We start from the raw sequence: 16,010 nt of genomic DNA on the forward strand, positions 1-16,010 counted from the left end.
TAAAAAAAAAAGTAAGATCTTAATTCTGAGATTATGGGGTGTTTTTCATTGATATTTAGATTTGATGTACAGTAATCCTGAATGTGTATTGCAAACTATTACAGCAGTAAGTCTCTAAAATCTTCCTGTATTTTATAAAATAATCATGTTTCAATAATGAAATTACTGTGTAATTTTGTTGTTTCTGCAGCTCCAGAGACAACCGAGTGGTAGTGCCACTGTAGCAATTTTTTTAAAATTTTTGTGCTGCTATCCTTTAACAAATAAGGATGCAGCTAACCTGAAAAAATGAAGAGGAATACAACTTGAAAGATATTTATTTATAAATATATAAAGATTTATTTTCTTGTAATTCTCATGACTTAGAAAGAAAAGAAAGTATTTTTTGTTTTAGAAGTAATTAAAATTTTATTATTATATTATTAAATAACATTATTTTAAAAAGTATCAGAATTCACATCATCATCATCATTTTCTCCTTCATTTTCATTCTCCTCTACATCATCATCATCATCATCATCAAATCCAAAGTAATTATCATTTTCTTCAGTAATGTAGTTAAGATTTACACCATGTTTTTTAAGCCATTTGACATATGTCTCTACTCTTGAGTATATACCAGGGTATCCTGCTTCAGCACATCCTTTTCCCCAAGATACGATTCCAGCAAGCTTTTTATTACAGACTAATGGACCACCTGAATCTCCCTAAAAAAGAGATTAATTAAAATATAATACTAGACAATAAAATGGAATATGTTAAATAATATTATTTAGCTAGAATTATTTTTCCCAGTTCAATTGTTGTTACCAGAACTTAAGGGAACATTGCCAGAACGTAATGTTAACAGTGAGAATACTGTTTTGTAACTTCTGTAATTATTTGGGTGTATGTTTAATGTCATTTATCTTTGTGTATCCTCAGTATAAGGCCATTGCATGGAATTGTTTTATTAAGACGGCAGAGTATACATACTACAAACAAGAGGTGGTGAAATGTAATGCACAGTTGCTCATAACTTGTGAATGAAAATTATGCATTACAAAATAAGTTTTGGAATGTTAATAGTAGGGAGTGAAATCACCACACTGATAGCAGATGTTATTTCATTTCAACCACCCCTTTGTGCTCAATTGTCCTTTAATACATTTCCTAAACAGTCAAAAGTTAATTCTTTAAATTTATTATTAATTAAAACAATCACATGTAAAAGTTTATCTGACAAACCCTTTTAAAATTTCTGCTCTTATGTTATATAAATATTAAATAGATATGCTAAAAAAAGTGCTATATTATATATTCATATTTTATACTACTACATTGGAATAATTTGAAAATAACATGATTAGGCCATCCACCATTTAATTAAACAACTTTTTTCAAATCTTTTAAAAAATATTCTTATAATGTTACTTTTAAAACAGTTCAGAGATTATTAAAAGTATAAGAAACTTCATACTGAAACCTTTGTTAATTGTTTATTTAATTATTTTAATCACATAAAGCCTGATTATTATCTATATATTTTGTATTTTTATGAACAATTCTGGAGTAAAGTAACTCAAATGTTACACAAACTGTTTGGTTTCTATATTAATCGTATTACTATTAAATAGATAATGAATAAATAATTTATTGTTATAACTTAACGTAGCAGTAGAAAGCAAAAGAAAAAACTTGCTTTTAGGAGTTGAAAGATACATATTCAAACTGTGTAGAGTTTTCAATCTTGGAAAACAATTAATTATTACTCAGAAGTGCTTTTATTTTAGAAAAATACATTCTTTAAAGAAAAACAAGATAATAAATTATTTTATGTGAAATTTAATCCATAATGTACTGCCCACCCTGGTTAAAATACCCTGATCTCCTGTAGGATTGTAGCAATGGATTATTATATGTGGAGATATCATTAAGCTATCCAATAAGTGGTATATTTTATGTGATTATCCACAGTACCTATCCATCACTTTTCATTATATCTTCCTTTCTATTTTAGTTGCTGTGAATGTAGATCATTGTCTTTACCTGCATGCTGAGGGTTTAAGGTATTGTAGAACCACATCCCTATATCCTCAACATCTTTCATCAGGATATAGAAAATAAAATGTGAGTTGACTGTCTTTGGATTTGGATCTCTCTGGAGACTCAGCTTTCAGAGAGGGAAAGTTTTATCAGGTAAAGCAAAAGCTCTCGTATGATACAAATACAATCAAAGTGGAAGAACTTACCTGGCAAGAGTCAGTGCCTCCTTCTTTATATCCAGCACAAATCATAGTTTTCAAATCAACTCCTATTTGAAAAGAGGTATAATTAGCGACACATTCTTTTTCATTTGATATTGGCACAATGGCTCCTTTCAATGGATCTGGACATGTATAAGTATGCTGAAAAATCCAGTATTTTGTTATAAATAATAATACTAAAAATTCCAAATATAATATATGTAAAACCAAAAGTTATGTATATGAATTTTTGTTTTTAATAATGTCCAACTTTTGAAGGGTTTATTAGAACATATAGAATAATAGAATTATTTTGGGAGAAAAAAAATGATTATTTAATTTTCAGTGATTTATTTCAACGTTAAATTTTTACAAACTTAGAAGGATTTTGTACAGAGTGTCCCATATAAAACGGAACCCATCAATCACTCTTCCATGGAATTTCGAAAGTCAAGCCTACTCCCCTACTCGTTACTGAAATGGACCCGTCCAACATCTGAACTTCGCGCCGACGCAGTGGAACACTACCGATAGTAAAAACAATGCAATCATAACGTTCAGTGTTTTGCTAGACACAAGATGGTATTTTCGCTAGATGAACGTGTTTTCATTGTTGAGTCGTACTTCAGTACGAAATCAGCGGTTGCAGTGCAAGATTTGTTTCGCCATAAGTACCCGGATAAACCAGCTCCTAACAAAATATCAGTATTAATGTAAGTTGCAAAATTTAGAGAGACCGGTTCTGCTAATAACAAGGAACACAATAGATCTGCGTCAGTGTTGAATACAGATACAGTCACTGAAATCAAAGACCGATTACTCGCCTCGCCAAATAAATCGATCAGACGTTTGTCTGCTGAAATTAATTTGTCTAAATCAACCGTTCATGGGGCGACCAAACAATTACAATTACGACCTTATCGCATTCAAAAGGTTCATCGACTTCTTGAGCCCGACAAAGAAAAACAGCTACAATATTGTCAATGGTTCCGTCGATTTCTGCGTGAGGGAATTAATGTTATGGATTCGTTATTTTTCACAGATGAAGCACGGTTTCATTTGGATGGCTACTTAAACAGCCAAAACAGTAGAATTTGGAGCGCTGAAAATCCCCACGTTTATCACGAAAAACAATTATACCCGCAGAAGTTGGGCGTGTGGTGCGCGATATCGCCGAAGAAAATATATTTCATTTCTTCGCACTCTTGGAAGAGGAAGACACTGCTGGCTACAACATGACGGTGCGACATCACGCTACGCAGGTTCAACTTCTGATGTCGTTGAGGAATTCTTTGGTAATCGTGTTATCGCTAAAAAAAAGCCTGCAGCAACAAACCACTAACACTTGAACAATTGAAAGTCAATATTGAACAAGCTGTATTAAATATCCAGTCACAAACTTTGAAAAAAGGTGCAAGAAACACTGTAAAAAGAATTGGAGCTTGTATTCAAGAAGATGGCGGCCACTTCCAACATTTACTCTAAATGTAAGGTAATGGATGGTAATAATAAAATTTACATTTATACATGCCTTTTTATTATTTCAATACCTACCAATATAAGGTTGGGTTGCGTTTTATATGGGACACTCTGTACTTACGTTTTGTAATTTTTTTTTATTTTTGTATTTTAAGTGGTATGAACTTTGAAACAGTTGACTAAAAAGTGTTATTAAGGCGTTACTAAAATGTCTAAGAAAATAATTTGTTGTAAATGAGAAAAAAAATTTATTTATAAAAAAGTTACTTCAGTATGGGATATTATTTACTGTAACAACTTTTGTACAAGTCAGCTATATACATTAGTTTTCTTAAAATCTGATCAGTGATTACACTCATGACTATCATTGCTTTTGAAGTTGTAATTGAATAACCTATTATTTATTGCAAGGTAATACTATAAATACATCATCTGCCAATATATTATTTATTTGATTATAAATGTAAGGTGTCTTACAATGCAGGCAATGTAATGTATCTACAAAAATAAAGTGGCACCATAGGTATTGCAATTATTTTAATAAAACATTGGTTTTACAAGTTGGAAACATTAGAAACATAACATCCCTAAAGTAATGCGTACTTAAGAATACTTTGTGTTCCTCACCAAATTTAAATACTTTGTGTTTAGTAATCGGGAATTTATTACTAGCAGTGAATTTACTGATTTGTTGTAATAATAGTCAAAAACCTCTCTGAAATGTTTCATCATATCCTGTCATTTCATTAACTTCAAAAATTTCCTTATATGATATTGTAACAATTTTCAGAAATATTTTATACTTTCTACTTTTCTCTTCTGTGCCCTCTTTCTATGTTATTATGAACTGCATTTTTTCATCAGCAAAATCATTCATACATTAAAATAAAAGAACCGGGAAAACCTCAAAATGTACAACCATAATCCAAACGTATTATAGCAATCGCACATTAGTTGATGAGAAGGCAAATGAAACTGGTGCCAACAGCTGACAATAACCAATAAACTGCTGTAAATAAACCATAACTTGTAAAAAAATGTAAAAAGCAGATATTTGCTTTTAAGTGGATATATAGAAAAGAACCTTTTGTGGGTTCTAAATATTGCTAATTTTGAATGTAATAACTTGCAAGTTGAAAACTGTTATAAAATAGTTTTAATCAAACATAACTGAATTCAGTATTCCTATTTCATAAATTGAAATACAATATTCAAATTTGATCAATTAATTTGAAATTGCAGTTTTAATCTGATAATACTACCGTTTTGAATATATATTTGGAATACTATTATATAAATTAAATAACACTAAAGAAGAATATTTTATCAAAAAATTTAATATACTTTCTATAATTTTACCTCTTTCCATGTTCCCCATCCACTGATAGTGCACTTGGTTTGCTCTTTTACGTGTTTGTTATTCACTTTTATTGGTTTAACTAGTTTATTAAATTTGAATTTTTCCGTTACCTGTATGAAAATAAAATTATTATTAATAATTCACCAATCATTTTAACCTAAGATAGGTATAAAATAAATGAAAAAGTTACTTTTTCTTTATAAAAAAGTGTTACTCAGTAAGAGTAAATAATGTAAAATACTGAACAGAAAAAATTCTATTATTTAATCAGTTGTTAAGATTATTTTTTGGCATTTTGTTATTCAGTAATACATGTTTTATAAAGAAATTTACAACATCCAAAATACATTTGTTATTTGAAATTGATATTTAATTAATAATTACCTTTATACAATATTTTAAACCACAATCTTAAATTTTATCTGGAAGCTCCAAATGTCCTTTCATTACTATTGTTAATATGCACATTCGATTACTGGATTAAAGGCTAGCCAGTTTAGCCAATCTTATATATATCAACTACACAAAAGCTAGGCAGCAGTAGATAGTTGTTCTGGTATGAGAATTATAGAAGTTGGTAGTTAGCTTTTTCTCTCTTCAAAGTGTATTGTATGTTTAAACAGATCTGTTGCCTATATTATTTCTTCATTTCACTTTCTTGTAAACTATTCACATCTATATAACCATACGATTGTGAACATGGATACAAAGAAAAAGAAAGAGTGGTAGCATAGACTGAAAGAGAATGCTAAATATTAAATGTGAAAAATGATCCAATGAGAGTATCATCTCAGGAGAAGGATGGTTGAAACAGTACTACAAGAAGTAGAAGATGCAAAAGATAGAAGTCGAAGGGAGTAAAAACTATAGACAGTTAAAAAAAAAAATAGTAGATATTTAAACATTAGCTAGAAATGAAGTCTAATAAAAATGAACTTGAACAAGAGGCCTGCTTCAAGGAAGATAACCAACCACATGATTATGATTTGACTGACAACCTTAAAGACCATTTGGAACTTTATATAAAATTTAAAATACAGTTATGTAAAACCATAGAAGTATGAAGAAATCTGAACTCTCATTCATGAAGCTCTTTTGAAAATGCAATTTCAGGGTTCATCGGTATAGTTTTTGAAGAGATTGATCCATAATGGATCAAATTTTGGAAAAAAAGTAAGGGCACAATCAGAAGGTTCATTAGCTATTTTCAAAAACACAATTCTGTTTGAAGAGTTAAGGTAAATGAAATATTAAATCAATTGGTATTTCCAGGAAGTTAGGATGTTTCAAGGGTGTGATATAAAGGTGGAGTTTGTGTGGAAAATTGATTATTGGATGATTTTGATATTTCTAATAGATTAAAACAGGGAGATGTGCTTTCTCCTCGTTTGCTTAATTTTGCATTAAATGTCATCAGAAGAATAGGACTGACTGGGAAGGTTTATCTAACAGAAACATCAATGTTGTTATTTGAATGTAGTAATCAACACTAAATATAGTTCAAAACGGTGCCAAAATCATTATTGAGTATGGACATAAAAGTGGTTTTTAAGAGAAGAGAAATATAAATATATTGTGTTAGATAGGAGCTAAAACAATGGGGTTACTCTTTGCCTGAATGGGAGGTCTTTCAAAAGAGTTGATGAATTTAAAAATATCTGGTCCTGTAATTGATAAATGTACTGAAAGTTAGAGGAAGCCACAATTTTGAGCTGCATAGATTATATTTGATTCTGGATATTGTTAGAATAACTAAAAGTTGTAGATTGTGCTGGAAAGGACATGCTGCACAAATGGGTAATGAAAGAGTTGCTGGTGGGGTTTTAGTTGGCCACAAAATAGAGACTAATTGGCAAACTTTTGTTAGGGTGACTATGATATTTTGAATTCCTGAAGCTACTGAAAAGTAAGCGAGTATGTTAACAGTAAAAATACTGTGAATGCTGCTCTCTGTGAACAGCATGATCTCAACTTAACATGATTTTACATGCTATATAAGTAACTTTTCCTGGCTATGTCGGTCGTGTTATGAAAAAATTAATTTTCAAGAAAATATTGTTGGGCCTCTCTTAATCGAGGTAATTGGTAGTGTTTCCTGCTAATATAAGGATAACGGAATCCGCGGTTAGAGACCTTGAATTCGGACATAAAACCATATTAATATCGATATGGTAGCAGAATAAGCCACGAATTAAAAATAGCAGTATTATTTATTTTCTGTATTATAATAAAATCAATAGTTACTAATCACCCTTGCGTCGATTCACATAAACTAGGTTTGATTTTTTAACAAAAAGTGAGTCGCCTTTTGTCTTATATGTCCATAGCAGCGCGATTACGCCACTTTCGTAAGCTTCGACATTTGAAATTTCAGTAAAAATCCTTTAAATGCTCACAACTCTTCTGTTAGTTAGTTCTTAAATGGCACTACTGAAACTCATCGGGTTGATCTATTTGAGAACTGGTTTTCTTAATCAGCTGATTTGAAAATCGAGAGTTCCAGCGTTCAAGTCCTAGTAGAGTCAGTTATTTTTATACGGATTTGAATACTAGATCGTGGATACCGGTGTTCTTTGGTGGTTGGATTTCAATTAACCACACATCTCAGAAATGGTAGACCTGAGACTTTACAAGACTACAATTCACCTACACTCATACATATCATCCTCTGAAGTAATAGCTGATTGTAATTCCTGGAGGATAAATAGGAAAAAGGAAAAGATGGCAACACTGAAACGCTGTATTGAAATAAGAAAATAAATAAAATTATAAATGTAAGCTAACCAAACTTAACCTACGCTTAGCTAACTTTGACTAGCGAGCGTAGGTTAAGTTTGGTTATATTATACTTATAATTTATTGATTTTGTTATTTCAATATAGTGTTTCAGTGGTGCCATCTTAGAACTAACTACAGAACCATTATGAACATATAACTGATTTTAACCGAGATTTCATTAACTTCTTCTGTTACAATTTTCTCAACCTCTTCATCATCATAAATTTTAATGTTGGTTCCCTTGAATCCAATTCTAACTAGTCTTTTACACCATTTTCCTTTACATTTTCATATCCAGGTATATTTTGTAATAAAGCACAAACTCCTCATTCGATGGCATAGTACAAACAATTTACTGATTATTAACCTGTGGAATTTCTGGCCATATTTTTGTAAATGATTTATTCATTGATTGAATTCCATGATTAACATGTAAATTGCATGTTTTATGATCAGTGCCTTTAATGTGGGTGTAACTTGAGCTCTTTATTTTAGAATATGAGATAAAATCGTTTGTAATGTTTTTTTATTGCTGTTGTGGCACCGTAATCCTAGTTGACAAATGGGTATCCCATTTGGTCAGTAAAAAATTGTCTCAATTTTCGCCGAAATTAGAACATCTTCAGTTGGATGGCAAGGTGCATTTTTCAAATACGGGATGAAACTGTGGTAAAAAAAATTATCAAAAATGCCTGCACTCATCCACGCCGAATTTCGGTTATCATACTTAACAAACAATGAATCTAATTTTAAATCTTTTAATGCCCTAGGTTTAGCAGCTTTGCCGATCACAAGAAGAGGTCCTTTGTCGTCACCACTAGCATTACTGCAGACAAGAACAGTTATTCATTCTTTACTAATTTTAAAACCGGGTGCAGAAACTTCTTCCCTTGGTACTAGTATTTTTGATGGCATCATTCTAAAATTTAATCCTATCTCATTTGCATTATATACTTGTTCTGTATGTGAAATTTTTTTAAATATCTCCTTAAGGCAAAAACATTTTTTAGATTTTTTTTCTACATACTTAATTGTTATAGCTGTAGGCGCATATATTGCTACTGCTGAGAAACTTAGAGTATCATTTTATAGATCTAATTATATAGATTTTTTTAGTTACAGAGTTGATTTGGAAACAATATTGCAAATCCCTGATGAATATTATTATATATATGGATTAACATACAGTAAAATTTTTAAAATATGAGAAACATTACAGTAACATATTAAAATAACACATTTGTTATGATGATTTTTTTCATTTATTGACACTAGTCTAAATGTTTATTCATGAACTCAAAGGTAAGGAATTGAAATAAATTGAAATATGTTTGAACAACTTTTTCACTAATTATAAACTCCAAAAAAGAAATAATGGGGATGTGGATGATCAATTTCTTATAAGAACACAGAACTTCTTACGAGAAGTATGGTGAATGATGTGTCTGTGAGCATCAGGTACATAAATCAACAATTCATAGTTTTACTGTGTTGTGTAATAGGAAAACAATTTACTTTTTTTTTTAAGTGATAGCTAATACTTGAAATAATCTAAATCTAAAAATATATTTTTTTTAAGTGAATTGTATAGCATTAGTACAATTATTGGTACAGCGTTAGTACAATTTTTGGTATGGCATTTTTTCATAGATTCAGACCAAATTTAAAAGATTACATTTTATAAAATTTAAATAAAAGTGTTACTAATTTAAAAAAAAAAAATTGGTAAGAGATTAGTAATTAATATGATAAATCTACAATATATTATTAAATAAATCAATCTAGAAATAATTACAAAAACAAGCACATTACAAATTTTGAAGATTAAGAAAGCAATGTTTACCAAACATAAATGTATTTTTAATCACTTTTAATATGTCTCAAAGGGAATTAATACAAAAAATTGAAAAAATAAATCAAATCTAAAAACCTGACTTGTACAATGTATTAATGCAATCTTAATAATAATAATACAACATTATTAAAAAAATAATTGTTTTGTTAATTGTAAAAAAAAGAAATAAGAAGAATAAATAGAGCCCAATAACACAATATGATCTACCATTTGAATTAAAAGCAATACCTGCTGATTGTATTGAACTAACCAGTTTGGTTCAGATGCTAATGTAGCCACAGTGAATATATGGAACCTAACTCGCATCGGAGGTTCTGGGTTCAAATCTCAGTCAGGCATGGGATTTTTCATACACTATAAAAAATTTGATTTCCATATCCCATGCACAAACTTCAAGTTTATGTGGCAATATCAAGCAAAAAAAAAAAAAAAAAATTTAAATCACAACATAAAGGTTCAATAAAATTTATACCTTGATCAAACAGATATCATTTTTAAGGTAATATCTATCAAAATCTTCATGTATTGTAACTGAACCAATTTCCCTTTTAACCATATGACTTTCATCGGATTTATTTGTTATTCCAGTACCAATGTAAAACTTGCTGTAAGATTTCCCACTCTTGTTAATGCTGAAATTAAGGAACAAAAACTGTTAATGAATAAATAATCATGAAATAAATGTATTAAAATTTATATAGAAGAATAAAAATTATTTTTTTCTATAAGAATAAAAAGTACTGATTTCACTAATAAATAGTAAATTATAATTTGGCTTGAAATTATGGTATTATTTTCTATAAAGTAATTTCACATTTACTGTTTATGGTGGCATGGGTTTAAATTATATTCAAGACAGAGAAAAATGATTGGATAAAAAATCAACAATATTACAATTGAAAATATTTGGTAATTATTTTGCTATACTGTAGTGTTTCAGCCTAACAAAATTCTCACTAGACAAATGGGATGTAGCTTCAAAAAAAAAAAAAAAAAAAAAACAAACAATAAACTCTTAAAAGCCTGCATTGTGATATACAGTCAATTTTATCACAGATATAAATAAAAAAATCCATCAATGTTCAAATGAATAGACATAATTCAAAGATTATTTATTTATTTAGCATATGGCACCAAGACACAACACAAATTGTTAAAAATTACAAACAAATTAATATAAGCTACTGATTCTGGAGTCGCCATCAGGAAATCTTCCTGTGCCCCTTCATAAGCTATCCTAGGGCAAACTTGTGATGTGTTTAACAGTTTGATTTTCACCACACTCGCAAAGGGGCATCGGTGAAAAGGAATGTAAAGCTAGTTGGCCTCCACGTGGTGCACTCTGGGTAACGCTAAATGAGTTAGCAAGTCCTGGCGGTCAGACAAACCAAGAAGGTAGGTTCTCCTGACCATGCAGACACAAGACTACAGAATTATGAACTGCAGGCCATGTCACTAGATATACCCAACAGTCCTTTTGAGGACTTGCCGACAAGAAATCTTGGACCTTCAGTCCAAATTTACTACATAAATATAGAAAGCATAAGTTATTCTAAGAACCAGTATTTATCAAAACTACTGAAGAATTCAAAGATTTTTCCTAACGGTTGAAGAAGCTTTATGTTCCTGAATTCATCTCTATAAATTTCTAAGAAAATTATCTGATGGCCATATCAATTCCTGTAATCTTTGGAGGGTTTGTATGACTTTATGCACCTACATCTGTTAGGAAACTACTTAATTACTAATTGTGAAGAGATGGATTCAATTTAAAAAGTGTTGCAGCAAATTAACTTCATACCCGTGTTTTTTAAAAATAACTAAGTTTAAAAAAAACTTACTCATCACAACAATGGCCAGCTGTGACTACAGTATTTTTATCTAAGATAGATCCTCCACAGAAATGTTCGTCATAAAATCCTTTTTCACGTAAAGAAATCTGTAAAAATAATGAAGAATGAAAGGTGATAAAAAAATTTATATTGATTTTCCTGTTAAAAGATATTTTTTAAATTGTATAATCTTAAGCTTTGTAAATATAATTTTTAAATATTAATGTAGTAATAATAATATTTGATATAAAAAGTGATATCCAATAAAATATTTTCATTCAATAAAAAAGTGATAATAAATAAAAAAATGAATAAAAAAAGTGATTTTTTTTTTTAGATAACTCCAAAACAATTTGAGAGTCATAATTAATAATCAATACTGGAGATCAGCTCTGGATCAAAAGATGTCTGTGAATTGGTATGTCTGTGAATATCTCAATGATAATCAACTAATTACTACATCGAAATCAATAGTTTTTTTATTAAAATATTCAAATTTTGTTTTCAGATTGTAGCTTGACCTACATATGTATTGCAAAGAAAAATCCACATATTTTTGAGACTAGTTATGATATAAAGAGCTGAGATATGTACACTATTTAATCAAATAAAAAGCATAGTATAGACCACAGAAGCTAAACTGAAGAAAATTATAACTAAAAAGATAAAGCGCAGCAGAGTGAAAGGTAGGATTATATACGAATAACTAAAAATTGAGAAGTTTCCTGAAAAAGGATAAACTAAATTAAAACTGTTTAGGCATATGAATAAAATGAGTAGTAATATGAGCAGGAAATTTTTATTTGCAATTGCAAATTAGCCTCCTACTGTCCGTGTTAGGAGGCTATAGAACTGTCTCGTGCAAGGCAGACCTTGCTATTTTAGATGTTAAGCTGATTGATATCCTTGTCATTGAGTATCAATTGCACTATAGTGTTTAAAAGGTAGACCAGCTCCCCTTCAGGTGCATGTGAGAGATTGAGGACCAAGGTTTCCAGTCATCGCAGATTAGATGCAATGAATCTTCTGATGGTCGTTACATATATGGTATTTTCCCAGATGTGAAAAGGTTTACAAGTTGCTAGATAGATTTTCCCAATGTGTAATATTACTCAGTTTCTTTCTGGACTTGTTGCTTTTAGAGACAAAATAGCTAGCTTTGGCTTAGTTGGCTCAGATTTATGCTCCTATAGTGGAATTGATAATAATGCATAACATGTCCTGTTTGTTTGCCAAAAGTATGAAGCTGAATGTAGTAAATAATTAGGGAACTTGGAAGAATTAATTCTCTTTGGATTTGCAGGTAAATTGGAAAACACGAAGAGAATGTTATATAGTTGCTAGTTTTCTTAGGAATCTGACCCTGCAGAGGGTGGCTGACAGAGTTTGATATTCTAATAGGTAGAGTAGCTACCTGGATGATTGGGAGCCTGCTTGGGTGCTTACTTTCCTGAGATGGAGGTTTTGGTGGCATCAAGCCCTAGTTAGTTTAGCTGTTCGTTTCATTCCTCAGTGATGAAGCTGTGTGTAGAAAGGTGAAGGCATTGACCTCACTTTCAGGAGTAGATCAGACCAGAGCTATTATGAGGTACACAGTGTTGTGTGTGAAAGGATGACGGCATGAAGGCACTGACCTCGCTGCCGAGGGCAGACGAGATTGGAGGTAGAATTTTTAGAAACTCTGTGATGATGGAGCTGCGATGTGAGAGTGTGAAGGCACTGACCTCGTTCCCAAAAGTGGACTACATCAGAATAAATTAATAATCGTCTTTTTGAAAAATTGTTTTTATTTGCTTTTCGATGAACTATGAAATGAATCTGTGGTTTTTATAGGACTAAATTGCCATTGTTACGATAAAAAATTTAAGAGGTTTGATGATTGGGCTTGAAATTGATTGAAATTTAAGTGAAAACAATTGGAGGAAGCCTACAATGAAGGCAATAGCGAAGTTGAATTAAAACACCAATGGAAATGTCTACCAAGACATTTGCATCAGTGGAATCCTGATAGAGGCAAAACTAATGACTGATATGTAATCAAAGTTAGGGTCAATAAGATGACCTCTGGTAAAGCCCATCAAAGCTAGCAATGGAAGGGGTGGTCTGGCAACCAGAATCATCGCAAGACAGGTTTCTTTCCCTGTGAGGTTCAGGATGGTAGGAATATGTCAGTAGACTAATATGCAGTTTAATTGACTTAACAATCAGTTAAAGATAGAGAGTTCTAATAGTAGAGAAAATTTTGAATCTTTATAATTAAAAGTTACAATAAAATCTTTATCTGCATCTATGCTAGCTAGCTTCTTAACAAAATTTTTGTACAAGCTCAAATACGGTTATAGTTTTTGAAATTTTTACCTTTAAAAAATGTACTGAAGTTAATTTTTAAAACTTTACAATTCAGAAAAGGAAATTAAGAAGGTAATAAATGAAAGCCTTAGAAACAATAAATTAGAGGCAATGAGAGATTATAAGAATTGTACATGGTTCAGATCTTGGAAACTGAATGAAGAAGGCAATTAAATTTTTCATCTATGATGATAAATAAAATTTTTCATTAGTAGAAATTTGTAATTCACACACTTTATTTGCAAATATTTTGAAATGAAATTTCTTGTTTTTTTACTAGACAAACACAGAAAGCTACAATTAATTCATTCTTTTTAAAAATTATTATTTAGACTTACTTTTCATTCTTTCTTTCCTAAATAAAATTAAAACAGCTGAAATTAATGTCTTAGATACTGTCATACTCTTTCTGTTCATCTTACATTGTGGGGTTGGGCTGGATTATGGCTTAATTTATATTACACCTAAAATAATAATGAAAGCATCCCAAATCAGATGAATGAGTGTACATTAGATGTTACAAAACTAGTCCATAAATTGTTTACAAAGATGTCATTGTTAAATATTTAATCATTTTCAACATGTTACAAAATTTGTTATATTTTTCTTTATCTTTATTAACCAAATCAATAATTATTGCAATACCCAAAAAATTGTTTTTTTTTTCAAATCTACCAATATTTTTCATAATTTTTTGATGTGCTAAATAAGAGCTAAATCATTTTCAACCTGTTTTATACACCTTCACCAAAACTATAGTTTCACTTATAAATTTTCAGATTTTGCAAAATAACCTTCCTGGAAAATTAATAAGCTATACCTCACAGCATTGAGAATAGTTGTGGGACCAAACATGATAATGCTTTATTTCATTCATAGTTTATTGCGAGGAAAAAATCTCAAAATAACATTAAAATAAATACCTGAAATGGAAACTCTCCAGGTTTTGCTATATGTCCTCCGACAATACTGTAAACATTCTGTGTTTTATGAGGTGCTGATTTTACACCTGAAACAGAAATATGTATATGTAAATTAAAAATCTGCATACATAATTTACTAATACACAGATCTAAATAAATGTATTATTATAATATTTCGATTACCATGAAACATTATATCACTGAATAAATCAATTCACTAATTTCAACTTTAGACTACTTGTAATTTAAATGTAATCTTTCTGTAATCATTTTTTGATTTTTCTCTGATTTATTTCTTTCACTTTAAATATATAAGCCGTTGTTTCTTATATATAGAATTACACTTCAGTTAAAATATTTCCTATTTTCAAATTAAATATCCTAAAAATATTTTTTATAAGTGAATATAGGTTATTTAAGGGGATTGTACAGAAAAAAAAAATGTACCTCACACTTACAAACTTCTTATAAAAATTTATTTATTTAATATTAATGATGTATTTTGGAGATACTGTCATCACCAGATCATTTTTTTATAATACTAATTTTTTTAAATAACTTTCATATAAATAAACAATATTTATGTATGTTTTTTATAATTTGTGGAAACAGGATAGCTAGTACAATAATCGTTGTTATTCCTTCTCTAATTTATGTAAAATGTCCCCCTTACATTGTGCACTTGTGAATTCAGTAACTTATATTTATTATATTTTTGTTATTTTTAAATTTGAAAATACTATATTAGAATTCTGCTTAATTTTTTTTTAATATTATTTTTAATATAAAATACTGTTAATAAAGTTAATACAAATAAAAAAATATGCTACCTTGAAAATGTAAAAATGCCAAAAAAACAAATGCATATTCTATATATGTTGCCATCCTGCTTAATAATTGCTGTACTAGGCCTACTACACAAACTAAAATTTAAAAAATAAAATATAATTTATATAACCAATTATTTTACTAATAATCTTAAGTGGCCTTATTATCTTATTAAGAAAATATTATTTGCTTTATTAATTTTTAAAATAAAATGTAATCTTGTGAGAGATAATATATTGTCAACTGTTCTTGTAATATATTATGGTATATAATGACAGGTACTTGATATTTCAATTTATTTTCACCTATAAGTGTAAGGAACTTTTTTTTAACGTATTGTACAAATCCACTTTTTAAAATATTGCTTATTTTTTTTCTAAA

General features: G+C 29.6%; 1 protein-coding gene across 1 annotated transcript; it reads right to left on the reverse strand.

Annotated features, from left to right (window-relative positions):
• Positions 1 to 381: 381 nt before the first annotated feature.
• On the reverse strand, positions 382 to 15,736 carry LOC142330006 (trypsin-1-like). The gene is made up of 7 exons (XM_075375010.1): positions 15,632 to 15,736; positions 14,802 to 14,887; positions 11,539 to 11,636; positions 10,170 to 10,329; positions 5,064 to 5,174; positions 2,232 to 2,387; positions 382 to 707 (listed from the first exon to the last, which is right to left on the reverse strand). Exons 1-7 carry the CDS (start codon positions 15,684 to 15,686, stop codon positions 438 to 440), a joined length of 936 nt encoding a protein of 311 aa, XP_075231125.1. The 5' UTR covers positions 15,687 to 15,736; the 3' UTR covers positions 382 to 437.
• Between the last annotated feature and the right edge of the window lie 274 nt (positions 15,737 to 16,010).

Source organism: Lycorma delicatula, chromosome 9 (genome assembly GCF_047948215.1).
Source record: "Lycorma delicatula isolate Av1 chromosome 9, ASM4794821v1, whole genome shotgun sequence".
NCBI lineage: Eukaryota > Metazoa > Arthropoda > Insecta > Hemiptera > Fulgoridae > Lycorma > Lycorma delicatula.

Bases quoted from the DNA above. Each gene is read 5' to 3' on its own strand.
- LOC142330006 (XM_075375010.1), bottom strand. From the start codon at position 15,686: ATGGCAACATATATAGAATATGCATTTGTTTTTTTGGCATTTTTACAT. The intron at 5,175-10,169 runs GTATAAATTTTA...ATTTTCATACAG, and splicing joins ATGATATCTGTTTGATCAAG to GTAACGGAAAAATTCAAATT. The intron at 2,388-5,063 runs GTAAAATTATAG...TGGATTTTTCAG, and splicing joins GATGGGGAACATGGAAAGAG to CATACTTATACATGTCCAGA.